This window comes from Pimephales promelas, chromosome 24 (genome assembly GCF_988280905.1).
Source record: "Pimephales promelas chromosome 24, fPimPro1.hap1.1, whole genome shotgun sequence".
In the NCBI taxonomy this organism is placed as follows: Eukaryota; Metazoa; Chordata; class Actinopteri; order Cypriniformes; family Leuciscidae; genus Pimephales; species Pimephales promelas.
In genome coordinates this window covers 20,809,237-20,836,640 of record NC_142792.1, presented here as the reverse complement: position 1 = coordinate 20,836,640, position 27,404 = coordinate 20,809,237, and the positions used below count along the sequence as shown (strand labels likewise).

General features: G+C 39.9%; 1 protein-coding gene across 1 annotated transcript in view; it reads left to right on the top strand.

Annotated features, from left to right (window-relative positions):
* Positions 1–2,428: 2,428 nt before the first annotated feature.
* LOC120462309 (potassium voltage-gated channel subfamily A member 1) overlaps positions 2,429–27,404 on the top strand; it is a 57,863-nt gene continuing 32,887 nt past the window's right edge. The window contains exon 1 of the mRNA XM_039650916.2: positions 2,429–5,038. Within this exon, the coding sequence (XP_039506850.2) occupies positions 2,446–4,086 (1,641 nt within the window). The 5' untranslated portion in view covers positions 2,429–2,445 and the 3' untranslated portion in view covers positions 4,087–5,038. The remainder of the gene's footprint in view (positions 5,039–27,404) is intronic.

Below are 27,404 nucleotides of genomic sequence, written 5' to 3'. Positions count from 1 at the left end.
TTTATAATTTTAACCTTTTTATTTAGGACATGGTTGGTTGATGGTTCGTGAAAATTTGGTAAAAAAAATAAAAATGTTTTGTCACATTCTATTTTGGTACCTTAATGAACTGAGTCATGAAGTTGGCTTCACGTGTCTCAATCAGAAGTGCTGTTGCCATAGTTTTATCCCAGTGGGAGAAAATATTCCAGATTTTGAAAATCTAATTTTAAATCAGGTGCTTTGACATCTGTGTTCATGCAAGGCTTAAAATGTGAGCAAGATGATATCACACAATATTTGAAGAAGAAAGTCTCTGGTCCTGTGAGATTTAATTGAAGTAAAATTGAGCATTGTGATGCATCATTTGCAATTCTTAATTGATGTACATACAGGAATTATCCATGTGAATTTCTCTGTGCTCAGTTAGTTGAATATGTGCACCGTCTCTCAAAATAACGTCAGAAAATGAGACACACACATTCATGAACTATCGTGGTGATGCAACTAAGGCCAAGTCAAAATAATGTTAACTCATGTGTGAATGTATGCTTATTTAGCACAGATGCCAGAAAATAAATCACACGAGAAGAGTCAGAAAATGGAAGTTGGCAGGTTTTCAAATATTTCATAGACCATTCTCTATAGATAATAACCTAGCTACAGTATGTGTCTGTACATTACATATAAACTGTAAATAAAAAGCTTAGTGAGCTTGATGAAAGAATCTACAACAAAGACAATAGTATTTATATTTAATTAATGCTTTCACTTTAGTTACCCTTTTATTAACTGTGTTGCTTGGGGTTAAAATCCCAATGAAGTGCCCTGAAACACACAGCATTATTCAATGTGACGTAATTTCGACTTCAACAGGAAGACATATTGAACAGCTCTTCCCCCTTTTAAAATAGCCAATAGCATTTCGTTTTCGATCACAGCTCGACCACCGGACCCGTTGAGTTCGGCAAAGCCGCAGTTTCCTCCAAATCTCTACCGTCGCTTTAAAATATAGCATTCTGTGCAGAATTCAAATGGGTTCGATATACTTTTTGTGGTATGTTCTAACTCGCGCATAAGATATGCTCTGTAGCATTGTGTCTCTGGACCGGAGCAGACTGTGTACGTGGTGCACCGGTTTGCGTGAAACCAGACTTTATGGGCTCTATGCACGCCGGTATTTCCGGTGAAGGTGTAAGGATGCTCGATAACTTCCGCCGATCGTAGAGTCCAATGCAAAACCGAGAATTTATATTGAATTTTATACTCCATGGTTATAATAAAGAAACATTAGTCACAAAAACAGATAAAACAGACACCCCTTGTTGTGTTTATGCTTCTTTTTAAAATGATATTAAATAAACATAACTATATATACAAACGTATGTTTCGTTTCAAAGACGGGAGGACAGTAAATTTTGAAGACTCTGCCATAATCCCGTTTTCCTCGGTTTTCCTCCGCTTTAATCTCCACAACCGGAAATGGACGAGCATCCTTGCGTCAAATGCAGAACTTATGCGTGCATAGCCCATTCGCCCCAATGGAAAGCATATTTATAATCTGAACAGTTGCCTATTCCCGATATAGGGCATAAATGTGCCATTCACCATGTAGAAAATAGTAAATGTGTGAACAAGTGAGTGTCTATCTATATAATGTAGCACTTATAGATTCTAGTGAGCATTTGATTTGGCAGAAAATCTGAAGTGCAGAGTGATGTCATCAAAATCATTGATATCCTACATATTGGCAGAAATGATCAGACTGTCTGTTTTATTTCTTATATCTTTTAAATGCGAATTTTGTCATTGTTTTAGAGCACACTAGCTTATAGATAACCATTGGCTTACATTAAAAACTTAAATCTTAAAAAAATAAAAGGCTTATAACTATACATCTACATGGGTCAGTGATCAACGATTAAAAACTCAAATCTTCGATCCTAAATAGGGTATTAATTAATTAAATTAATTTTATAGCATGTTTGATATGAAAAGAAAAAACATTAGCTAGACTGTTGAACGGTGGGATCTCTCTCCCCACACATTTTTAGCGAAATGATTCACTTCATTCAATTCATTTGTGTGACTAGTTCTGGTACCCGCGTGGCAGGTGGCTGCTTCTTATTAATAGAATCAACATTTTGTTTATTTATCACTTCGAATTTATTTCCATATCCAACCACCCCAAAGAAAATCCGTACAGCCGAGTGATACACCAACGCTTTGCGAATCGATTCATTCAGAAGAATCCGCTCAAAAGAACCGAGTTATGTGAATCACTCCAGTACTTACGCTCAGAGCACACAACATGTATTACCAGAGAGACGGGAGGATGTTTGGATTATGATGCACATCTTTTCCCGAAGCAGAATCTAACGGCAAAAAAGCGAGTGTGGATTTATGAGTGGCTTTTTGTTTTTAATTCTACAGGTCTTGTATTAATGAATATTTAATGGCTTGGAAATGGAGATAGCTTTGGTGAGTTTTGATAAGCGAGGAGATGGAGGCAGTGATGGAGAAACCTACCAGAACCAAAACTCACTGGATCATCCACGCTTGGTCCACAACAAAGAAATATACTCCAGAAGTCCACAACAGAGCTCATGGAAAATGAACGACATGAACAACACAATGATGGGCTCCACTGAGAATACGGTGGAGTATTACAGTCCCCATTTGTTTGATGAGGACATTCTGGATATGGATATGGACCATGAGAACAACGAACGAGTTCTTATTAATATCGCCGGGCTGAGGTTCGAGACCCAGTTGGGCACTCTGAACCAGTTTCCCGACACTTTACTGGGAGATCCTGACAAGAGAATAAAGTATTTCGACCCCCTTAGGAACGAGTATTTCTTTGATCGTAACAGACCGAGTTTTGACGGAATTCTTTATTTCTATCAGTCCGGCGGAAAAATCCGACGACCCGTTAACGTGTCGATCGACGTGTTTGCCGACGAAATCCGCTTTTATCAGCTTGGAGAAGAAGCGATGGACCGTTTCCGCGAGGACGAGGGCTTTATCAAAGAAGAGGAGAAACCGTTGCCACAGAATGAATTTCAGAAGCAGGTTTGGCTCATTTTTGAGTACCCTGAAAGCTCCAGTCCTGCGCGAGGCATCGCTATCGTCTCCGTGCTCGTCATCACCATTTCCATCATAACTTTCTGTCTGGAAACTTTACCCGAGTTTCGCGACGAGCGAGAGCTTCCAGTGACCAGTCGCGCGATCAATGGAACTCAAGAGCGCCCGTCGCTCACCTTCACCGACCCGTTCTTCATCATTGAAACCACCTGCGTGATTTGGTTCACATTTGAGCTCTTCGTGCGCTTCTTTGCTTGTCCCAGTAAGTCAGAATTCTCCAAAACCATCATGAACATCATTGACATCATGTCCATCATGCCTTACTTCATCACACTGGGCACAGAGCTGGCAGAACAGCAGGGCCAGGAACACAATAATGGCCAGCAGGCCATGTCTCTGGCCATACTAAGGGTCATTCGCTTGGTTCGGGTGTTTCGCATATTTAAGCTCTCTAGACACTCCAAGGGGCTTCAGATCTTGGGTCAGACTCTGAAAGCCAGCATGCGAGAGCTGGGCCTCTTGATCTTCTTTCTTTTCATTGGTGTCATATTGTTCTCCAGTGCTGTCTTCTTTGCTGAGGCAGACGAACCTGAGTCTCACTTCTCCAGCATCCCAGATGCCTTCTGGTGGGCGGTGGTGACCATGACAACAGTTGGGTATGGTGACATGAGACCGGTGACGGTGGGGGGCAAAATCGTGGGCTCTCTCTGTGCCATTGCTGGGGTGTTGACCATTGCACTACCGGTGCCAGTCATCGTGTCTAACTTCAACTATTTCTACCACAGAGAAACTGACCAAGACCAGGCATCTCTCAGAGACGAGCCAAATATTGGTAGCCCTTCAAACCCATCTGATGAAATACATGGGCTGAGGAAATCATCAACCTCCAACTCCAGAGATACAGAAAACAATGAAGAAACAACACCTGTTGAAAAGACTAACATGAAAGCTAATAGCAGAATGGATATTAAGCGTTCCCTTTATACATTTTGTCTGGACGCTAGAGAAACGGACCTCTAGTTCATCCGTCACCACCCCATTGCACTACCGGTGCTCGTCATTGTTTCCAATTTCAGCTATTTTAATCTCAGGGATACTGACCTGGAGCAGTGTTGTTGTGTCATGTGTTGAAGAAATCTTCAAATTCAACAGATTAAGAATTCAGAGAGGAATCAAACATGTTTGAGAAGACTAACGTGATAAATCGAATATTAAATGCTCCTGAGAAAGACAAACCACTAGTCCATCCATGCTTAATGCACCCAAAATCTGTGCAATCCAAGGATCATCGCACCGCTAAAATCCTGGAAAGTTGCAGTTATTTTTTTCAAAGTACATTTTAATCTGTTGATCTCTTGGAAAGCACCAACAGCTTTTAAGAGTTTCTTTTAGGATTTCTTATTCAGAGCAGAAAATAAAATAATAATGAATTAAATTAGTAAAATATTAAGAACTTGCTTTGATGGGATGCTTTGAAATTCAAAAATCACAGGCCTTAATTTATTGTATATAGTAGTTCCCCAATGTCTCCAAATTATGTGAAAAGCCAAAATAGCGGTTCTTCTTTTAAAGCATATTATTGAGAAATGTACATAATTTTCTGTAAAATAATTGTTTGGACTTTAGGGTCTTGATCAATACCACTTTTATTGTTAGTCTAAAACACAGTTTTTGTGAAGTTTGTGGCTATCAGTATCTTAATTTATTTATAGCAATATTTTTTCACTCAATTTCAAAACTATTTGGTGTATGAAATCTAAGAAGCACTCCAAGGAAACGGACCACTTTAATGTGTTTTGCCGCTGAACTCACAAAGATGAAGCCTTGCCAATTTTATCCCCGAAGTTTGATGTATTCAAGCAGAAATGGCCGTGTACAGGAGAGAGAAACCCCTACAAATGACTGAAGCATGATAATCCACTGACACCAGAGGAGAACTTGAAGAAAATCCAGTGATCCGATTTCATATAAGGTCAGTCTCCTCAGTTAGTCTTTCTTCAATGTCTGTTTCATTTGCTTTCAGTGCTTTTCTTGCATTCGAAATGTTGGGTTTTTTATACACATTTGTAACCACAGTTATCTTATATTGATATGATGTACATTATGACATTATAATATTTTAGCGTTTGCACATTTAACCCTAATAGACGAGCCAAAAAAAAAAAAAAAAAAAAAAAACATGGTTTATGTACTGGGTAAAAAACGTTAACCCCAAAAATGTAAGTACATATTCTTGACTATGTTTATTTCTGAGCAGTTGACCCACACACTTAACATTAACATTTTCATGATTCTGGAATACTCTGGATTTTACCTCACTGACCCCCTGTAAAGTACCTGAAATGGCATGCTGTGAAAATAGTTGTTCATAAAAGGATCATTCACCCAAAAAATGTAATTCTGTCATCCTTTACTCGCCCTTGACTTCCATAGGAGGAAAAACAATACTACTTTCAAAGATAGAAACTCAAACCACTTGAGGGTGTGTAAATGATGACAAAATCTTCACTTTAAGGGTGAACAAATTGTTCTAAACAAGTGTTGCAATTATAGCCATTGCGTTGCATGATCTAAAATTCAGAGAATTAGTTTGTTCATGTTTTTTTATGTTGAGCTGTTAAATGACATATCATAAGACAAAATAAGAGTCATTATTGACTCTGTGTGAACCTCCTGTATGCATGTGCTTGAAAGAGAGTGAGGTGTTATTAGGTGCCAGGAACAAGAAAATAAGTGTGTGTGTGATTGTGGCGGCGGCGATCACGCACACGGTTGTTCTATGTGGAGTGACATATCCTGTTTCACAGAGGATTAGATATGCCCGTTATAGGTTATATCACATAACCTTCGAGAAAGTGTTTTGAGTGTGTGTACTGCATGCTTAGTTTGGTTGCATAGATACATGAGACAGCTGCATTTTGGACAGTGGGCAGTGCAGGTCAGGAGTATAAAGTAAAAAGACTAATAGCAATATCCACACGTGACTGCTGGAAGATCTTCATGCACTCTGAACTAAGCTCTATGGTGTTTTATTGTTAATCACACACTAAAATATAAAATTTGCTACAGTAGACTTGTTCATCTACTCCTCCATCGACTTTTCAAAAATGTAATAAAATAAAACTGCAAGCAAAGTGATTTCATATGACTCTTAATGTTAATTTGTTGGTGTGTTTAATGTAGTCCGGTTGATTTAGTCAGTTAAATTAGACGTAATGCCGCATTTAGGTTTTCTTTACATAACATTTTTCGCATTTTAGCACAGTTCCTACTAGTTTTTCAGCAGGTGACGAACCATCACACTTGCAATATCATGAGGACTTCTATTGGTCAATAGACTGACCATGATGTAGAGGAGTGTTTAAAGAGATCTGTTGACTAAAGAATATTACTCTTAACGCGCAGCTTTTTATGATTCATTGATGTAATTTCCACTGAAACATACACAAGGCGGGACACATTGAATGGCTTCTCTCCCTTTTTAAATAGCCAATAGCATTTAGTTTACCTCACAGACAGCAATTCATACTTGACGACACCATGGAAGCGAATCCGATCGTTGATGATACATTGGATTCAATAGTGGAGGTGTGAATAAATTCTAGTCATTTCATTCTTAACCAACGTAGAGTTGGAAAACGGAATAAAACTTGAACGTTTGAGCAACCAAACACTCCTATCTCCAACCCATATTGTTCCATGACGTGTCAACGGTCGCTTTGGCCTGGTAGTTAGCATAGGGGGCGGGAGTTTTGGGACGCTTTAGATTCTAGAGAGCATTTGATTGGACAGAAGATGTGATGAGAGGCTGAAGCCCACGGTGATGTCATAAAAATCCAAGATCCATTTTAGCGGAAGTCAGAGACTATTACGTTTTGAATGCTTATACAGTATCTCCTAAACGCGAATTTTGTCATTGTTTTGGAACACACCTGCTTATTCATAACCTTAAAGCCCAGTTTATACTTCTGCGTCAAACTCGTGCCATAGGTATTTCGTAGGCTCTGTGTAGCACGTGTAGCCTCTGCCAATTCTGTCAGTAATTACTCACCCTCAAGTTACCTTCTCGAGTGAGTTCACGAGAGCTCCACGATGCGAGAACTGAGAAGTATTCTCATTGCTTGATGACTTAAGGTTGCACCACTGTAGTCACTTGGACTATTTTAAAGGAACACTCTGTCTTTTTGGGACTTATTCACCATCCCCAGAGTTAGATATCATTCCTTTTTCATCTGTGCATGCTGTAACTCTGTCTGACGCACCCACACCTAGCCTAGCTTAGCACAAAGACTGGATGTAAATGGCTACAGCTAGCATACTAAACCCAAATAAGTGACAAAATAACACAAATTGTTCCTATTTACATGTTGTGATTTGTATAGTCACAGAGTGTACAAATAACAAGGTCATATGAGAAACAGCCATCTTTTAACCGTAGAAATATTGGGAACTATATTCTCAGAAGGCGAGGCACTGCTGCTTGGGCGGAGTGATTACCGCAGCACCTGAGACGCACCGTGGTTAGGAGCAGAGAGTTTGTTCAGATTTGGAATATAGAGTCAGCATTTACTAGAGAGTAAAAGCATAGTTTACAATCATGGGTGTTTGTTGTATTGTAAAGAGCTGCGACAATAAACAGGGGAGACCGGGTAATACCTTGATGTTTCATAGAATTTCAACCAAAAATGCATCCTGACTAATACATATCACAGAATATGAATAACAGTAATCGATATATTTTAAATGCAATTTATTACAGCTGAACCAAATGTATTCAACAGCATATAATACAGTAATGTTTGATAATTGCATTACAATAGGCCAGAATAAGGGGAAAGTAATTGCAAATGTTTTTTTGCACAACAAACCCACAATAGCCTACCGGTACTGGACAAGGTCATTGTTTCTCAAAAAAAAAAAAAAAAAAAAAAAGGTGAAGGCTACAGTCCTGAGTGTACCTCTTGCTCCGCTCATTTGTTACTGGGGCGATAGAGTGCGTTTGTGCCAAAACAATACTAACATTAGGGCCTGCTAACACGTTGCGTCTTTTGCGTGCTCAAGTTCAACTTCTTTTTTCATGGTATTACCCGGTCTCCCCTCTTTATTGTCGCAGCTCTTTACAATACAAGAAACATTGATTGTAAACTATGCTTTTACTATCTAGTAATTGCTGACTCTATGCTCCAACTCTGAATGAACTCTCTGCTCCTAACCACGGTGCCTCTCAGGTGCTGCGGTAATCACTCCGCCCAAGTAGCAGTGCTTCACCTTCTGAGAATATAGTTCCCAATATTTATACAGTTTAAAAGATGGCTGTGTCTCATATGACCTTGTTATTTGTATATTCTCTGACTATACAAATCACAACATGTAAATAGGAAAATGTTTGCGTTATTTTGTCACTTATTTGGGATTAGTATGTAGGGTTGGGTATCGTTTGAATTTGAACGATTCTGATTCCGATTCCTTGTTTCGATTCCGCTTCCTAACGATTCTCGATTCCGATTCTTTTAAGAGGCAGGGTCAAAAAAGTTTAGCTAACCTTGCTAACCAACGGCCTTTCTGAAGGAAATACTCCTTCTGTAAAAATACTCCTTTTGTCACAAATTTTGCATTTTGCCGAGATTTGATCATTTTTAGAAAAGTGAAGCCACACTTTGGATCGCCGAGGTACTTACTCATGTAAGGTACTCATGTTCGACTCGCGTGGTTATGCCAACACTTCCGGTAGACGCTTCTTCGTTGGTGTTGTTCAGCGGTTTCTTCTTCCGCTCGGCGGACTGTGAATATCGAAAATAGGAATCGAAATTTTAACTTTTGAACGATTCTGGGAAAAACGAAAAGTTAGTCTCGGTTCCAATCGATACTCGATTCTCGATACCCAACCCTATTAGTATGCTAGCTGTAGCCATTTACAGCCAGTCTTTGTGCTAAGCTAGGCTAGTGGTGCGTCAGAGTTACCGCATGCACGGAGATGAAAAAGGTATGTATGGACTTATCTAACTCTGGGGGATATGGTGAATAAGCTAAAGTCCCAAAAAGTCAGAGTGTTTCCTTAACAATGTCTTTACTAACTTTTATGGGCCGGCAGATGCAATGACGTAGCAGTCTATGAGTGAGCCAGCTCTCAGATTTCATCAAAAATATCGTAATTTGTGTTCCGAAGATGAAAGTCTTACGGGGTTGGGACAACATGAGGGTGAGTAATTACTGAGAGAATTTTCATTTTGGGGTGAACTATCCCTTTAAGGCTAAGATATTCATACTAAAAGCTAAATAACTTGAAAGTGCTTAAAAGCTCTTGAAAGTGCTTCATGATTGCAAACATGTCACAATTGTCTGTTTTTCTTTTTTATGTGTGCAAGCTAACCATGTTAAATTTGGTTGAAGAGGAGGGTGTGAGCTCATCATAAGCATTTGCTGGAGATGTGATAAGCTCAGACCCCTCTTTTCAACCAAATATAACATGATTAACATAATGGTTAGGCTGCGAATGGGGACGAATTTGACAAGGACCAATAGTCATGGAGGCTTTCAAAGCAAGAGTACAAAAACAGCACAGCCATTTGCCATTATAGTGAGACGAATAACATATTCTGACATCACCTGTGCCCCTTACTTTAATGTCCTTTTATATAAAAAAAAGTTTAAATGTAATTCATTGCATCACAATAATTAAACAGCAATTTCGTAGATTTACTATAGCCAAATAGCTATTGCTGCTGTTATGACACATTTTGTAGGCCAAGTGGCCAAACACAGACGTTAACTTTACACTAGATCAAAAAGGATTTTTTTTTCCATTTGTTTTAGGATAATTCTAGAAAATAAGCTCTTTGATCACCAAAAGATTATGATTCTTAGACTTTTTGTTCATAATGTGTTCATAACACTGAAGTCTAAATAGAATCGCCAGAACTAAACAGTCACAGTTAGAGTTCTGGCTGTAAAAGCAAACTAGTGAGTAGATGAGTTCACCTGTCCAACTAATGACATTTAATGACCACTTTCAGGTATTTAACCAAAAGCCCATTTAAAAATCCCATTGACTTCAGGACAACAGAACCAGAAGTGCTAAAATGCCCTCAAGTTGTTCCAAACCTGTATGAGGTTCTTTTCTCTGCAGAACACAAAAGAAGATATTTTGAAGAATGTCCAAACAGTTGTGGGTGGACATTACTTCCATAGTATTTTTTTTCCCTTCAAACTGAACAGTTTTGATTGTGAATTGCTTGCCTTTGTTGAATCAGTCATCTGTATTGACCATATAATGGTTGCTTCATTTGCAATCACTGTCACTGTACCCCGATAGATACGCTTTTGTTGGTGTGATCTGGCTTGCTGACTGGAAGTAGTAGTAATACCCGAAAGTAATTATATCTGCATTTCCCTTTTTTGGGGTGATTATGTTGAAAATATTCGTAGATTATCAGTAGAGTATTATTTAACACGACAATTTATCTTTCATCAATGAACATTAGCTATGATGCTAGAGTGTCGTGATGCTAGGGTGTTTTAAATAAAGCATTGCTATAGTTTCTTAGTGTTTTTATCATGTTGTGCAATGGCTACAGTGTTCTAGGTATGGTCAATAATTAGTTTAGCTTAGTTTTTTTTTTTTTTACTCAAGTATAACTTGGTTTTAACCTAATGTTGAAATCCTTAAAGGGTTAGTTCACCCAAAAATGAAAATTCTGTCAGTATTTACTCACCCTCATGTTGTTCCAACCCCGTAAGACCTTCGTTCATCTTCGGAACACAAATTAAGATATTTAAGATATTAAGATCGCTCCTGCATACAGTCCATAGGCTTCTTGAGGGACTGGCTCTTGCTGTCCCCGAAAAGTCATTAAAGACATCGTTAAAATAGTCCAAGTGACTACAGGGGCTCAATCTTAAGTTTATCAAACGACGAGAACACTTTTGTGCGCAAAAAAACAACAAAAATAACGACTTTATTTCAACTATTCACTTCCTTCTCCATGAGCCTGTAAGTCAGTTAACGTAGTGTGATTGCGTAGAGCTACGTCACACGTAGACTCACTATTGGCCGACGCTGGTCATGTGTGTGTGATGCGTGTGACGTACAATAACAGAAGCTTACGCTATTAAACTAGTAACCTGACTCGCGCAGAGGGAGAAATAAATGAATAGTTGAAATAAAGTCGTTATTTTTGTTGTTTTTTTGCGCACAAAAGTATTCTCGTCGTTTGATAAACTTAAGATTGAGCCCCTGTGGTCACTTGGACTATTTTAACGATGTCTTTAATGACTTTTCGGGGACAGCAAGAGCCAGTCCCTCAAGAAGCCTATGGACTGTATGCAGGAGCGATCTTAATATCTTAAATATCTCAATTTGTGTTCCGAAGATGAACGAAGGTCTTACGGGGTTGGAACAACATGAGGGTGAGTAAATACTGACAGAATTTTCATTTTTGGGTGAACTAACCCTTTAAGGAAATAAAATTGCCACCCTGGCTCAGATTACAGTTTGCTGGTGTAAAATCAGCATAAATGTGGTCTATGTCATTTTGTGTCTATTTTATTTTCATCATTCTTCAGTCAAATGCATCAATATTGTGGATAAAGTGTGATTTCAGGACCACAGACAGCTCATACATTCTAGCAAAGCTTGTAGAGATTCATTTGCAAGGCATTTAAAAAAGAAACCATTTGAATGGTACAGTCGTCAGATAACCGATGAAAATGGCATTAGACAGGCTTTAATCGAAGATTTAACCTTTAGCGGTTCCCTTTTCAACTGATTTGTCAAGGTGAAACACTCTTTATGACCCACATCCTGCAGCTTTGTAAAAATTTGAGCATGAAGTTTATAGGAATGTTCAATACTGGTTCAATGTTCGACATACGTAACCGAGACGCTCTTTGGACTTAACTGAAAGTAGTTTTAATTTTGGGTGAACTAAACACAATACATATTGTCAGTATCCACGATACGTACACCCCTATTTTTAATACACCCCTATTTTTTTTTTTTTTTACTGAAGAACAGTCTGAAATTACACCACAAATACTGTGAATAGAGCTTAACTTGTATTGAACCCAGAACATCCTTTTAATCTTACAAAGATTAGCAAATGTTTGACTCCCAAAAGTACAATGTGACTCCATTTGAAGGAATGCAGCAAAAACTCTTTTATTAGATAGAATTGACAAGCAGCGTGATCCTCACCTCCCTCTCGTGTTAGTATTTTCACAGGAAGTGTCACACGCAGTGAGGCTGGCAGGATAAATCAGGTTCAATCTGGCAGAAGTGCGCTGCTAAACTACAGCCTATATCAGCCTACAAAGGCACTGTGAGGATTGTTAAAAGCTGTTACAGTTACTGGTAAATCAGTAAGCAATTTGACTTGTGAATCTTGAAAAGACAGACATATAAACTAGGCAAGTAACAATCTCTAGCCATTTCAACATGCATGGTAATGTCAAACATGACTCAGATGGAAACACAGCTAAGATTAGATCTAATCCTAATTTAGTCATATTTTATTTTTTTCTCGAGTATTTCCCCTCACTGACCCTTAGAAATAAAAATAACTTTTTTTGTGTGAGTTTGAGACCTCTATGCAAATGCCTTGTTCTCCACACACACAAAGCAAAATTACAGAATTGACAACTGGATGTACAGAACATGATTTACTCCAGAAACTGCAATAAATTGACACCGCAGTAAGGCTTTGGGTATCTCGTGTGTTTGGTATCTGCTATTTCAACCAAAGTAATATAACAGTGACAAAAGTTCTGCAATTTTACCTAAAGCACAGTTGAAGGAGGCATTATGTTTTGTTTATGCTTAAAGGCTCATGTCCACTTATACAGGGCTCCAGACTAACTTTTTTTGTTAGGAGCGCTATACCACTTAACTTAAAGGATTAGTTCACTTTTGAAAAAACTTTTGCTGATAATTTACTCACCCCCATGTCATCCAAGATGTCCATTTCTTTCTTTCCTCAGTCGAAAAGAAATTTAGGTTTTTGAAGAAAACATGCCAGGATTTTTCTCCATATAATGGACTTCAATGGGAACCGGATGGTTCAAGGTCCAAAAGACAGTTAATAACTGTTTCAGATGCAGCTTCAAATGTCTTTAAACGACACCAGACGATGAATAAGGGTCTTATCATGCGAAACGATCGGTTATTTCAAAACTTATTCCAAAAATGTTACTTTTCTAAGGACAAATGCTAGCCTTTCTCCATTCTGTGAGGCGCGTTTGTAACGTCACGTAATACGTAATTACGTTCAAAAGGTCACGGGCGACGTAGCCGGAAGTACAGAATCAAAATCGTCCGACATCGTTGTTTTTCCTTTTAATTCCTTTTTTTGTAAACGGTGTTTGAGTTAGTTTGCACGTTCAACCTATGCGTTCAACTTGTAAACACTGACTCTGTACTTCCGGCTACGTCGCCCGTGACCTTTTGAACGTAATTACGTAATACGTTGCAAACGCGCCTCACAGAATATAGCAAGCTAGCATTTGTCCTTAGAAAAGTAACATTTTTGGAATAAGCTTTGAAATAACCGATCGTTTCGCATGATAAGACCCTTATTCATCGTCTGATATCGTTTAAAGACATTTGAAGCTGCATCTGAAACTGTTATTAACCGTCTTTTGATACTTGAACCATCCGGTTCCCATTGAAGTCCATTATATGGAGAAAAATCCTGGAATGTTTTCATCAAAAACCTAAATTTCTTTTCGACTGAGGAAAGAAAGACATGGACATCTTGGATGACATGGGGGTGAGTAAATTATCAGCAAAAGTTTTTTCAAAAGTGAACTAATCCTTTAAAAATGTTAGGAGCACCGGCAGAAAATGTAGGGGCACAACTTAAATCAAATGCAGTCATTCACATTTCCCCCCATTTTGGCTGTATTACTAACAAATGCCTTGGTAATAAATAGACTTAACGTATATAAACATGTAATATAAATATAAATTTAACGTATATATTACAATGTGCAGTGTTATTGTAAGTTCACAGGGCTCCTGACTAACATTTGAGGGCAAAAGCACTGGAGCCTACAGAAAGTATTTGGTAGCACTGTGGGGCTGACAATAAAGCACTGAGCTTAAGAATTTTAATTATTATCCTTCGTAATGTCTTAATATTAGTTCAAAAGCAAAACAAGCGTCCTCTGCAGCCACCTACTGGTTACAATGGTAATTTAATCTTTTTTTTAATTTTTAAATAAGTGTGTAAACAATGTTTCTCCTGGTTTCCACGTCAGCGCTGTTTGATCTGATTTTTTATGGTTTTTAACAGAGAACTATTCCGCGAATCTGAATGTTTCTCATTGAATCTCGCTGCGATGTAATATATCCTGTTGCGAATTCAATGGACTTCTTCACTGGATCTCCCAGCAATGAGTACTAACAGTGTTGCGTGATCAAGATCGTCCCGCGCCTGGAAAGTAACTTACAGCGCTGCATTATAGTGTCTATTATTGGTCCAAACTAATAAACGGTCCGTGAAGCAAAAACGAGTAGCGCAGTTTCGTTCGCTTTCATCTCGTTTGCCATTTAATGCTGGGCAACGTTATACCATTTGGTCGTAGTCTGGAGCCCTGTATTAAGCTTTGCTCATAAAGCGATCGGGTTCGGGAAATAGAGTTCCTATTTACAGCATAAAGCATTTCCATTTATTTTGTGCTGATTTGCTTGCAAGATCTGGCAACACGAGTCTTGATTGTACCCCAGGATTTCTTGCATGGCACATACAGGTGGAAAGATACATCTTTGGTGCATGTTAAAATATATAGAGATGTGTCTCTCATAGGGTTGGGTATCGTTTGAATTTGAACGATTCTGATTCCGATTCTGATTCCTTGTTTCGATTCCAGTTCCTAACGATTCTCGATTCTGATTCTTTTAAGAGGCAGGGTCAAAAAAGTTTTGCTAACCTTGCTAACCAACGGTCTTTCTGAAGGAAATAATCCTTTCTAAAGGAAATACTCCTTCTGTCACAAATACTCCTTTTGTCACAAATTTTGCATTTTGCCGAGATTTAGTTATTTTTAGAAAAGTGAAGCCACACTTTGGACCGCCGACGTAAGCTACTCATGTTCGACTCGCGCGGTTATGCCAACACTTCCGGTAGACGCTTCTTCGTAGGTGTTGTTCAGCGGTTTCTTCTTCCGCTCGGCGGACTGTGAATATCGAAACTAGGAATCGAAATTTTAACTTTTGAACGATTCCGGGAAAAACGAAAAGTTAGTCCCGATTCCAATCGATACTCGATTCTCGATACCCAACCCTAGTCTCTCATCTGTCATCTCTCATATCTCTAGTCGTACATCATGAACAACTACGTAGTTGTTCAATTCGGTTTTGTACACAGTGTGTAGAATTTTTGTAAATGCATTTTTTGGGAGTTAATTCAGTTGTAGAATGCGTTGTAACTCCATTGTAATTCAGTTGTAGATGCTGCGTTGAAGCATTAAAAGGTGAACTGAAAACCAAGTTTAAAGTCCCTCTGTTGTCAATAATTGTATCCCTTAAAACTCATCTTTGATCACCAAAATTACATATTGAAATGTTTTTTTTTCCTTGAAAAAAAATTCTTCATGCCTTAAAATAGCTTCAATGTAACTCTACACACTTGGCTCTTTTGGTATAGTGGTTCTATGCATATGCAAATGAGCCCCGCCTCCACTTACTCTCACCAGCTCAGAGATCCACTGGTTGACGATCACACGTTTCCCGAAAGCATCGTTAGCCAACTATGGTCGCAAGTTCCGTCGTTATCAGCATAGTTCAACGATTCGGTGTTTCCCGAAACCATCGTTCCAACGAACATTCGAAAACAGCATCGCAAAGTTGGGTGGTTTGAACGACAGCTCTCGACCTAAGGTTAGAAGCATCGTTTCTATATTGCAACACATTTGGAGGTACAACCGGTGTCTTTTATTTAGAATACTTACAAATGGAATTTACGTCTTTTAGTTTGTCAAGAGATTTGAAGTAACGTGTTTGAAAAGTGCGCATGTGCGAACGCGCTCCGCTATGTAAGAACGAGCTAAATATTGAGTCTGGTAAATAAAGCAAAACAACTGAGAACAAGTAGAAATAGTCCTCAGATGACATGTCTGTAATTTATATAAAACAAATCTAGCGTTAATTGGATCTCAAACAGTTTCATTAAAACGATACTTTGCGACAGTGGGTTTCGGGAAACAGTCGTGACTAGCTAGTTGATTTTTCCAACGATGCATCGTACCATGGTAGTGAAGCAGTGAACTACGGGAAACGCACCCCTGATTGGTTACAAGGTAGTTTGGGACATCAGTGATTTCTAACTGTGTTTTTGAGACTGTCTTTGGTTCACTGCAGTTTTAAGGAGAAAATACCCAGCAATGGTGTCAGCTTATGAATTTACTGTACACATGGTTTGTCTTGAAGCATATTAAAAAACACCATATACAACAAATAAACAACATTTAAAAGCTTGATTTTCAGTGTGTACGTGGCCTAAAAGTCGTAAAGGGCACGAAAGCACCATTAAGAAGTCTGATAAAAGTGTCTAACATAGTCATTCGATAGCTTTTTATGAGCAATAAACTGTCAGGAAAAGGAAAAATAGTCCGGATAGTGAACACCGGATAGTGTTCATAATTAAGAAAGAACATTTTTTAAATGGTTCAAATGGTTTTCAATTGAAAACCAAAAGAAATTATATTACAATAATTGTAATTGTAATATTACAATATATAATTGGTTCTTGTCATGTGTGGTTGCAGAGTAGAAGTAATGCCATTGGTTGGTTGTGTTGTTGTTAGGTTGTATGTTAAAGTTAGACTGCTTATCCTGATGTGACTGTTTTATCTTGTCTTTGTAATAGAAAAAAAGGCTTGAAGCAAGAATACGGTTCCGGCTCTCTCATATAAGCGGCCCTTCTTCTCTGACCGCTGCTCACAGAGCGTAAATGGCCTTTCAATTAGACAAGAAAAAAGAACGTCTTAAAAGGAAAGGAAAAGTGATGTGGAATGAAACAAATTTAACCTCATGATCTGAGTGGAAGTGGATTAAAATATCACTTTAAATATATATATATACTGTACTATTAATATATACTATGACATTTTCTTTCTTGCTTTCATATTTGTTTTAAGACAGACAAAATTCAGCTGACTGTTATCACTTTATTATGTTGCTCTAAGTGCCATTTCTCTGTTTTCATCATATTTTACTTCCAAGTAAAGCAAGATATTCGACGAGCGCAGAAGATATGTAAATTTAATATCATACGTTGTGTTTTTGTTTATTTTATTGTGCTATTGTGCTATAACGGTGCATTTTGTCCAGAATATTTTTTCAAAAATGTAGTTTTTGTTCCACATAAGGAATCAATATGAGTTTGAAACAACATGAGGGTTATTTTTGTTATGTGATTTGTACTATTTGAGCTCTGTAGTTTAAATAACAACAGACATTATACCTTAAAAATCTGTCAGGTTTCTCAGCCTGCTTGGTAGTTTGCTGGGTAAGACATATGAATTCAGATATGCTTTGTAGTCAGAAATGGCTCGTTTTGCTTTTAAGAGATTAGCCCTATATGAGCAGCATGAAAGAGCTTGTGAGACTTTAAATGAATCGTTGGGCTGGTTGTTTTATTGGCTCGGCATTGTTGTTTCTTTTGGATTACATGAATGTGTCAACTAATGACAAAACTAGTCTGTGCAACCCCGAACATTCACATGTTCTACTCTTTTAATGGGTCCTTTTCACTCTTGACAGAAATAAGAGACTGAAAAGGACGCATGAAAAAGTTGGGGTTACAAGCAACCTTTTTTGACTTGAAGGCCTCCACGTATCATCTAACACAACAGAGTTTTGCTGTGAGGCAGGGATGACGCATTTTTGTAGGTCAACCCAATACGTTATCTTCACTTTGGTTCGCTCGACATAGGATTTTTTTTCCATTGGCTTCTGAATTATTGCCGAAAATAAGCTCTTTGTCCAACAAAAGTTTGTGATCCTTGCGCATCTTCACGAAATAACGACTTGAATTTCGATGCCTAAATACAAGAAGTAAAAAAAACTAAACGTAGGCTTTAAATGAACTACACCATGGTCACTTGACTTCAACATCACCACCATTTAGCTTTCGATGATGACTCTTTCAGCCTTAAAGTTGCAAAATAATGTGTAAAAAAGTTGAGTATCTATTAACAGAAATGCAATATGACATCCATAACTATGTTTTCAGTGGTGTGTAAAGAACTTACTTAATAAACCCTAATGTTTTTATTACCTTAGAATGAGACATTTATATCTCCATACCCGCGGGAATCCCCTTCTACGAAGGTCGCCATATTGTGACGTCATGTTTCTACCGTAGCCGAACGCGAACACACAGCGCTACAGAGCGCGTTTCATCACTACCTCGAAAGAGAAGCCGCAGAAAGCTGGAAGCTAGCCATAAACACCGTGAGTAGTGACTTTTCCCTTGTGAGTGGTGTAAAATATGTAGTTGTACTGTTTCATGTAACTTAGTTCTCCCTCGCTTTGTTATGGGTTTGTTATATGGGGATAAATGTGCTGTTTACGTTCGGGAGACAGCTGATTAGTACTCATGTCATTGACCGTACAACAGTATGTTACAGGAATCCCCAACCCGTCGATCTTGTAAGAGATCTAAGTCGATCGCGGAGTTTTCAAAATCAGAGAAAAAGCCTTTGTGTGTAGTAAATGGTGTCTATGGGATGTGGAGGTGTGTGCGCTGTTATAATCATGTCATTTTTGCTGCACGCACCTTTGGACTCATGCGGATGCGTCGAGTGTAAACAAGGCTTTAAGCTTTAACCAGTTCAGTACTGTCCACAGTAAGGCCGGATTCACATATAGCGCCTAAAAACGCGTAGAAAACGCTGGGCGCGCCCGCATTCTCCATTTTCCAAAGCGCCAGGGCGGTTGCGCTTCAGTTGGTTCTTGTCACATGTCCTAATTATCTCTGTGTCCCATTCATGACAACAACAAAACAATGGGATTACAGTTTCGTGCTACTGATCATTTTGAACATGGTCATCTGAATTAGATTTATAAGGTCAAAGGTTGGGCCTGTGACCTCTTTAGATGGCAGGTGATATATAGTAGACACTTTTATCCAAAGTGACTTGCAGTATATTTAATGTTTCCTTTCACTGCTGAATAACATCTGTATCTTTGAGTCTGGCTCATCACTGTACGGTGTATTGTGGTTTCTGTATTGAGTGTGTACCTTATGCTGTTATTATAATAAAATCATTTTTAAGATGTTATTTTTTAAGATGTAATAATTAGCAATTATGAATAATATTGTAACTTGCAATATTTTTATTTTTTCCCCCTAGTAGTGGAGATTTATCTCAGTAATTTGAATCTTTTCAATCTGTTTACTATAAAAGATTTGTTCATTGATTTATTCAGTTCAGCGTTAAATGTCAGTATAGTGAGTCATCTTTAGACATACATTCGCAAACTTTCCTAAGCATTTCCTAGTTGATACTTGGAAGTGCGTGCAAGGGAAGTAGTCCAACCTACATATATACACTTGGTCCCAAAATCTAAATAATTTGTGATGTCATAGTAGGTTGTGTTCTTATTAGAATAACATCTAACTTAACTTTAGACTAAAATTCTTAGAATTTTGCCACGTCCCAGAGATGTCCAAAATGGCCCCCGCACCCTCAAATTGGGCATTATTTGAAGGGACAGTCATTTGTAGAGGTGTCCCGAAACCATAGTGGACGTTATCGAGAGCACTAATTCAATCCCATAATGCACCGCAATAACAAGAGTATGACCGATGTACGCTCAGTGAATAGAGAATACCTGTAATGCACTGTGAGAGTCACACGCCAAATGAATTCCCGCGTTTGCATAACCCAAACACATCAAATATTGATCACATTTAGAATAAGAAAAAAACATCTCGGGTTACAACTGTAACCCTTGTTCCCCGAGAAGGGAACGAGACACTGCGTCATCGTCGATGACACTTTGGGTAACACCCCCAGCATAGTGCGTCTGAAGCATGAATGACATCTGTCCAATTCTGATTGGTGCTACGTCATTGCGTAGTAGATGACGGCATTACCGGAAGCAACAAAGGGATGCCCCGAGCACACACACATCAGCTCTATTGCGATGAAGCAAGCGCTCTGCCCGTGATAGGTGTGGCGACGAGACAAGGGTTACAGTCATAACCCGAGACGTTCCCCTTTGAGGGAGCTCACATTGCGTTAACGTCGATGACACTTTGGGGAACAAAATACCCACTATGCCACACCGTACTCACGCCTATGCCACACCGTACACACACTCAGTGTGAAGCTGGGAGACCTGGCACACTTAGGACGTGAGCACTCTGGCGTCAGGCGTCACGGGAAGTTGCAGACTGTAGAAACGTATGAAGGTGTGCGGGGTGGCCCACCCGGCCGCCTTGCAGATCTCTTGGAAGTGAGACGCCAGAAAGGAGGGCCACCGGAGAGGCTATGCCCCTGGTGGAATGAGCCCTCACGGCCATAGGTGAAGGCAAATTGCGCACCTATTAAGCCATGGCTATAGCCAAGACAATCCAATTACTGATTGTCTGTTTGGATGCAGGCAGCCCTTTCTTGGGTGAACCAAAGGACACCAACAACTAGTCTGACTTCCTCCACTGGGAAGTCTTTTCCAAGTAAACCCTTAGAGCTTTGACTGGGCAGAGCAGGTGAAGTCTCCCCTCTTCCGCCGTCCCTCGAGGTGGAGGATACTGACCGTGCTGTACTAGATGGCACCTGGGGCACATAGTCCAGTCTGTGATGTAAGATGGCCCTTACCCCGCCAGGGACAAACTCCAGGCAATTTGGCATTATAGCCAGGGCCTTGAGATCCCCCACTCTCCTCAGAGAAGTGATGGCAAGGAGAAAGGCCACCTTGAAGGTCAGGTTCTTTGCCTCAGCCAACTTCACTGGCTCAAAGGGGGCCTCAGCCAACCCTTCAAGAACCACCGCCAGGTCCCAAGTTGGGACTCTGGAGTGAGCCGCAGGTCTCATCCTCAGGGTCCCACGGTGTGGATGGGGTAAAACTGGCGGAGAAACAATCTTGGAGGAACTCCAGCACTGAAGCTACTGGGCAGTTAACTGGATCCACCTTACGCTCTCTACACCAAGTGGAAAACACATTCCAGCTCTGGAGCTGAGCAGGGCTTTGACAATATCTGCTGACAGGCCAGCCTCTAGGTACCAAGCCCCCACAGGGGCCAGACCCAGAGGTCTCAAAGCTCCAGCAGGGGGTGAAATATTGTGCCCCCTGCCTGCAACAGCAGATCCCTCCTCAGAGGAACCTGCCACGGGAGGCCATCCAGCAGTGCTACAATGTCCGAGAACCATACCCAGGTCGGCCAGCGGGGTGCTAGTAAAAGTAGGCTGATCCCCTCCCGGCAGACTCGCTCCAGAACTCCCGGGAGCAGAGCGAACGGGGGAAATGCATACAGATGCTGGCTCGGCCACGTATGCATCATGGCGTCCAGCCCCAGTGGAGCTGGATGCCTGAGAGAGAACCACAGTGGACAGTGCCACATCCAACAGATCCACTTCCACTGGGCTGAATCTCATGCACATGGCCTCCACCACCAAGGGTGGAGTCGCCACTCCCCGGGCCTCAGCCCCTCCTCGACAGAAAGTCTGCTTCCTGATTTTGGTCCCCGGGGACTAGGCTTGCCGCGATAGACGGTGTTGACGGTGTTACCGGTTTTAAGCCCCATCACCGGTGACATCACTTTCCCACCGTGACACCGCGATGTCTTGACTTTTTTTTTTAAAGTATTCGTTTTTGCTAAAATATTTATTTGAATTAATTAAAAATAATAATTTTCAATTATTTAGTTCTGAAGAGAGCATGATAATTAAAAATGAACTGCGCAACGCGTGCCGTCACGTCACAGATCAGCAAGCATCAGGATTCCATTTAGCACGTGTGGAGACGAGAACGAGTCAAATTACAGAAAAGCAAGATAATGGCGGAAGATTTGGTGTGAAAACGCAATGCAAAAGCGCCTGTTTGGCAATATTTTGGCCAATATATATTAATGTTAATAAATGCCAATTTATAGTGTTTTACTTTTTTTTAGAGTGCTGTCATTTATGTAGGCTAAGGTCCTTTTTAAAGTTTTTATTTTATATTCGTCTCTTTTTATTTGGTTTTATCTTATTTAAACTTTGTTTAATTTATTTAGGCCTATTTTGTTTTCTTATTCGTTAATAAATGTTTTATTTTTTTTTGGGCCCACAGTTTGCCGATTTTCACTTTTTTCAGCCTATGCATGGGGTTATTTTTATTCGTTCGTCATGCTAATAAAAGTTCTGTCTATATTTTATTCGTTTATTATTATAATAAAGGGCTGTCTAAATAAAAGTTTATTGTCAGCGAGTTGTTTTTTTTTTTGTTTTTTTTTGTCCATTCCAGCAATTGACGCTGAATTGCAATTGACGCTTATTTCGAAAGTGAAAGTATGTCATTTATGTAGGCTAAGGTCCGTTTTGAAGTTTTTATTTTATATTCGTCTCTTTTTAATTGGTTTTATCTCATTTAAACTTTGTGTAATTTATTTAGGCCTATTTTATTTTCTTATTCGTTAATAAACGTTTTATGGTTCTTATTTTTTTGGGCCCACATTTTGCCGATTTTCACTTTTTTCAGCCTATGCATGGGGTTATTTTTATTCGTTCGTTATGCTAATAAAAGTCTATAAATAAAAGTTTTATTATCAACGAGTTGTTTTTTTTTGTCCATTCAAGCAATTGACGCTTATTTCGAAAGTGAAAGTATAACGCGCACGCATTTAAAAGCTATTTAACCCCCCCGCCCTGCCCTCCACGGTGACACCGGGATTACCGGTGTTGTCACACGTCGATTAACCGGTGGGAAATTTTCCTCACCGCGGCAACCCTACCGGGGGCATACATCACTCTGAGAGATGACAGTTTCCCCTGGGACCACAGACTAATTTGGTGTGCAAGTCTGCATAGAGGGTGCGACCTCAGACCCCCCTGATTATTCAGATACGCGACTTCAGATTTGTTGTCCGAGCGTATTAGGACATGGTGGCCGCGGAGGTCCGGGAAAAAACTCCTCAGAACTTTGTAGTTGATGTGCCAAGAAGAATGCCCGGTCTCCCACAGACCTCTCGCAAAGGGGCCGTCCATGACCACAAACCAAATAGTGAGGGACGCATCTGTTGAAACAGTTTTCCTGCAACATGATGCTCCCAGCACCGGTCACTGGGATAGGAACCAAGGTTTTCTCCATATGACGAGGGAACGGAGGCATCTGCGTGTTACCCTGATCATACGGAATGGATTTCCCCTCGGAGAAAACCCCTTGGCTCTCAACCACCACTGTAGGGGTCTCATGTGTAGCAGGGCAAAAGGTATGACGTTGGACGCTGCTGCCATGATCACCAGGAGTAGTCTCTAAAACTGCTTCACAGTGAGGTTGTGGCCTAGCTTCACAATCTACGGCACCACGCTGCCTTGTCAACCACGGGCCCAGAACCGCGAGGCTTGCAAAGCTCGCAAGCTTAGCCGCTTATTTGATCAAACACGGCCAGCCGCGAGCGCAACACTCTGAGTGGCAGCTTATCACACTCGCTACAAGCGGCTCTCTCAAGAGCCACTCTAGCGTGCTGCATGTCCAGACAATGCACACACAGCTGGTGTGTGTCCATGCCCGTAATATAGCATGGACCCGGATGCACACACCATCTGAACTGCTCGCTAGACATAGTGCTTTTCAACTGTGGGACAAACAACAATAAATAGAACAGACAATTCAAACAGTGTGCTTTAGCTGAAGAGCAAAAAAGCTGATGTGTGTGTGCTCAGGGCGTCCCTTTGTAGCTCCCGGTAATGCCGTCATCTACTACGCAATGACTTAGCACCAATCAGAATAGTACAGATTTTATTCATGCTTCAGACGTGCTACGCTGGGGCTATTGCCCAAAGTGTCATTGACGATGCAAGTTTCCTCGAAGGGGAACTCCAATGCAAGAACAAGGCCAAATTATGAGACACAGAAACGATTAATTCACTGCTTATCTGGGTCTTCAGGCTATGTAGTCTGTTAGTTTACCTCACCTCCCGATCTGAGTCGTTCGTTCATCCATCCCGTGACATCCCCATACACTGAGTTTTGCAGTCTGTAGTACCGGATACAGAATTGATTTGTTCACATCTCGAGTCTTCGGGTTCAAGTTGTTCATTCATCACGTGAAAGAGCCATTTGCTGAAGCTATGCAGTAGGTACCAGATACAGAATTGATTAGTTCATCTCTCGAGTCGTTCTATCTTTTGTCATGTAACTGTAAGTTGATTTTGTTACCACATTCAATGTTATGGAAAAGAACCATGACAGAATTTTTAAAAATATTATATATGTGTAATAAGTTAAAAATCTACAATTTGAGCATGTAACTGTAAGAGCATGTAACTCACTCATTTTCATTCACTTCTTCAAGTGAACTATAATAGTGGACTAATGAAGACTAATGGCATAGGGGGCACCGATTTTGAACACAGCCTAAGTTTGGTGAATTACTCTCTGCAAAGTAACTTGTTTGGGAGGGCATGACCTATGAATGCCTTGGCGCCAGCCATTTTGTCCATATATATTTTGCTTGCCCAAATTCCAGTGTGACTGTTGTTTATTTCCCTTAAAGTTGCATTAAGTGGTTATTTTACTAGAGTTAGCATCGCTGTTCTTTGTGTACTTAAAAGGCCAATTCACACTGCACAGACATACGGCAACAAACACATTTGTTGGGTCTTGTCGGACCAGTGTCCTTGTCCTGTCAGCATCTTTTGGCGTTGGCGTTGGGTTTGTTTTCACCCTACTGAACATGTTCAATCAGATTTTTACTGTGTCTTTTGGAGCAGTGTAAACATGACAGAAGGTTTTCATAAAATTCTCAATCCAACGGCCAACTTGATTGTTGGCGTTTTTGCTGTGTGATTTAGCCTTAGGTATCAATACCATGCTCTGCACTCCAATCTATCATCATCTCTACATTTTTTTTTTTTTTTTGTAAATTAGAGAGTTTCAGAGAGTCACTACTAAATAATTAATTCTCTTCTCTGTCCAACAAAAAAGAAGCAACTTGGGAATCCCTACTCAGGATTTTCTCCATCATCAAATCTTTCGAGTCAAGTCTCCAATTTTGATACAGTGTTTTATACAAGTCAGATTGTCTCAAAGTAGCTTCACAGTAATAAACAGGAAATCGGTGATGCAAACTTCATAAAATATGAGAAATTCTCTTCTACTGTAAAGCAGCTCTACAGAAGACAATAATAGGCTACGTTCACACTGCAGGCTGAAACGACCTAATTCCGATTTTTTTGCCCCTATGCGACCTGTATCTGATTTTTTCATGACAGTCTGAACGACACAGATCCGATCTTTTCAAATGCGACCCAGGCCACTTGGGTATGTGGTCTAAATCCGATATGTATCCGATCTTTTGAAATGCGACTTCAATCTGAACGGCCAAGTCACATATATCCGACCCGCACGTCATTGCAAGCACCTGTAGCCAGCCAATACACGCTAACTCCAACGCGTTTCCTCACTGTTATGGGCCACTGCAGACGTGTCTCTTCCCCAGTGTTGTGCCTGAACGCGTTCAATGAACGATAGTGCATGAACGCGTTCATATTTTCGCGTATCATATTATTCACGTTTGCCCGAAATAAACGTACTGTATTACTGCCTGATGAGCATTACTGTGAACACGTTCATTCTGGTGTATGTGAACGTGCGCTCTCTGTCAGTATAACTTTGTACAGTAGGGTGCCAGATATAGAGCCTTCCAAGCGAAAACCTGGCTAAAACACATGTGAACATGCCTTAAAATGTAGCGAATAACCACCCAATCTGGCAACACCGCGGCCGCCGGTGACAAAGCAAGGAGCGCCGCGGACACGCACTATCAATTAAACGGGTTTTATGACGAGGTCGGTGAGGATCGGAAAAATCTTACATTTATGTGCAAACTGCCCGTCGATAAAATAATTATTGTCTGTGTTTGTATATGGGCTGTGGCAATAATAATAAAACAAAAGCTCGCAACCTATGAAAAAAAAGAACTATTCTGCAAACAACAAGTGACGTCTTGGACCGTTGATTACTCTTCTGCGCATGCGGGTCACTTCTGGGTCATTTCACGTTCACACAGGAGATCACAAAAGGTCGCATTTAATTGGAAATGTGAACGGCCTTGCAAAAAAATCGCATTTTTTCAAAAAATCGGAATTGAGCATTAAGCCCTGCAGTGTGAACGTAGCCTTATTCAACTCAAGTCAGTTCGGTGTTGATTCAGTTAAGAAAGTAGTCTACGCAAACGTGTATGCCGTATCAGTTTTTATACACTTGTTTTTGTCTTTGTCGATCATACGTGTACTGATTTTCCATTGTCTCACGATGAAAAGTCTCGATATATGCCTTTGTCTATATGCACTCGCTCAACATAAACAATGAGATACATCCGATTCCATGAGACAAAGGGAAGCTAGTGAGGGACGGGCTGTGTTCCACTTCAAATATTTATGCCCAAGTCAACCAAGCAGAACTTATTCTTCATTGAAATTTGTGTCTACTAATCTCAAGAGACTTCACATAACCACAGGATATAGTTAAAGGACACAAATTGTTATCAGGATTTAGTTTTAATTGTATATGTTCATCAGTAATCTCAGATATACACATTCACAATTTTTCTTATTCAAGAAGGTGATATCCCATTTGTTCATGAATGAAATGTCTCGCTCTGAGTGCCGGTTAAAATTAGTGTTCAGGAACTTTGATTAAATAAAAAAAAATTAAATGTACCTCCAGACTTTGGATGCTGTTTGTTCATAAATAGTCAGTCTTTAAAGGCATTATAGAAGTCACAAGCTCTTGTATCATATATCCTTTCCTTCCAAGGTGCTTGCAATTTTTTTTTGGCATCCCTGGCGTCTGGTGCCCTGGGGCCTTGCACACGATAATAATCCATCCTTGACATAACAACACAAGAACCTCATGAGCTGCAGACACACTTGAATTATTCAGGGAAACTGAGCTCAGCTGCTTACAGAAACAAATGAGTGTGTTTGATCAAGGAATCTGATATGCTGATCTTGATCACTTAACATGTTCTGCATCAAATCTGAGGATAATAGTGTGTTCTAGCCACTATAAAAAAAACATTTATTTTTATTTTTATTATGTACTGGTTATATAAGTTAAAGCAGCATTTAAAGCAGAATGACCAGTGAAGCGAGTTTTGTGTCTCTATCAGGTTAAACGAAGGCGTAAT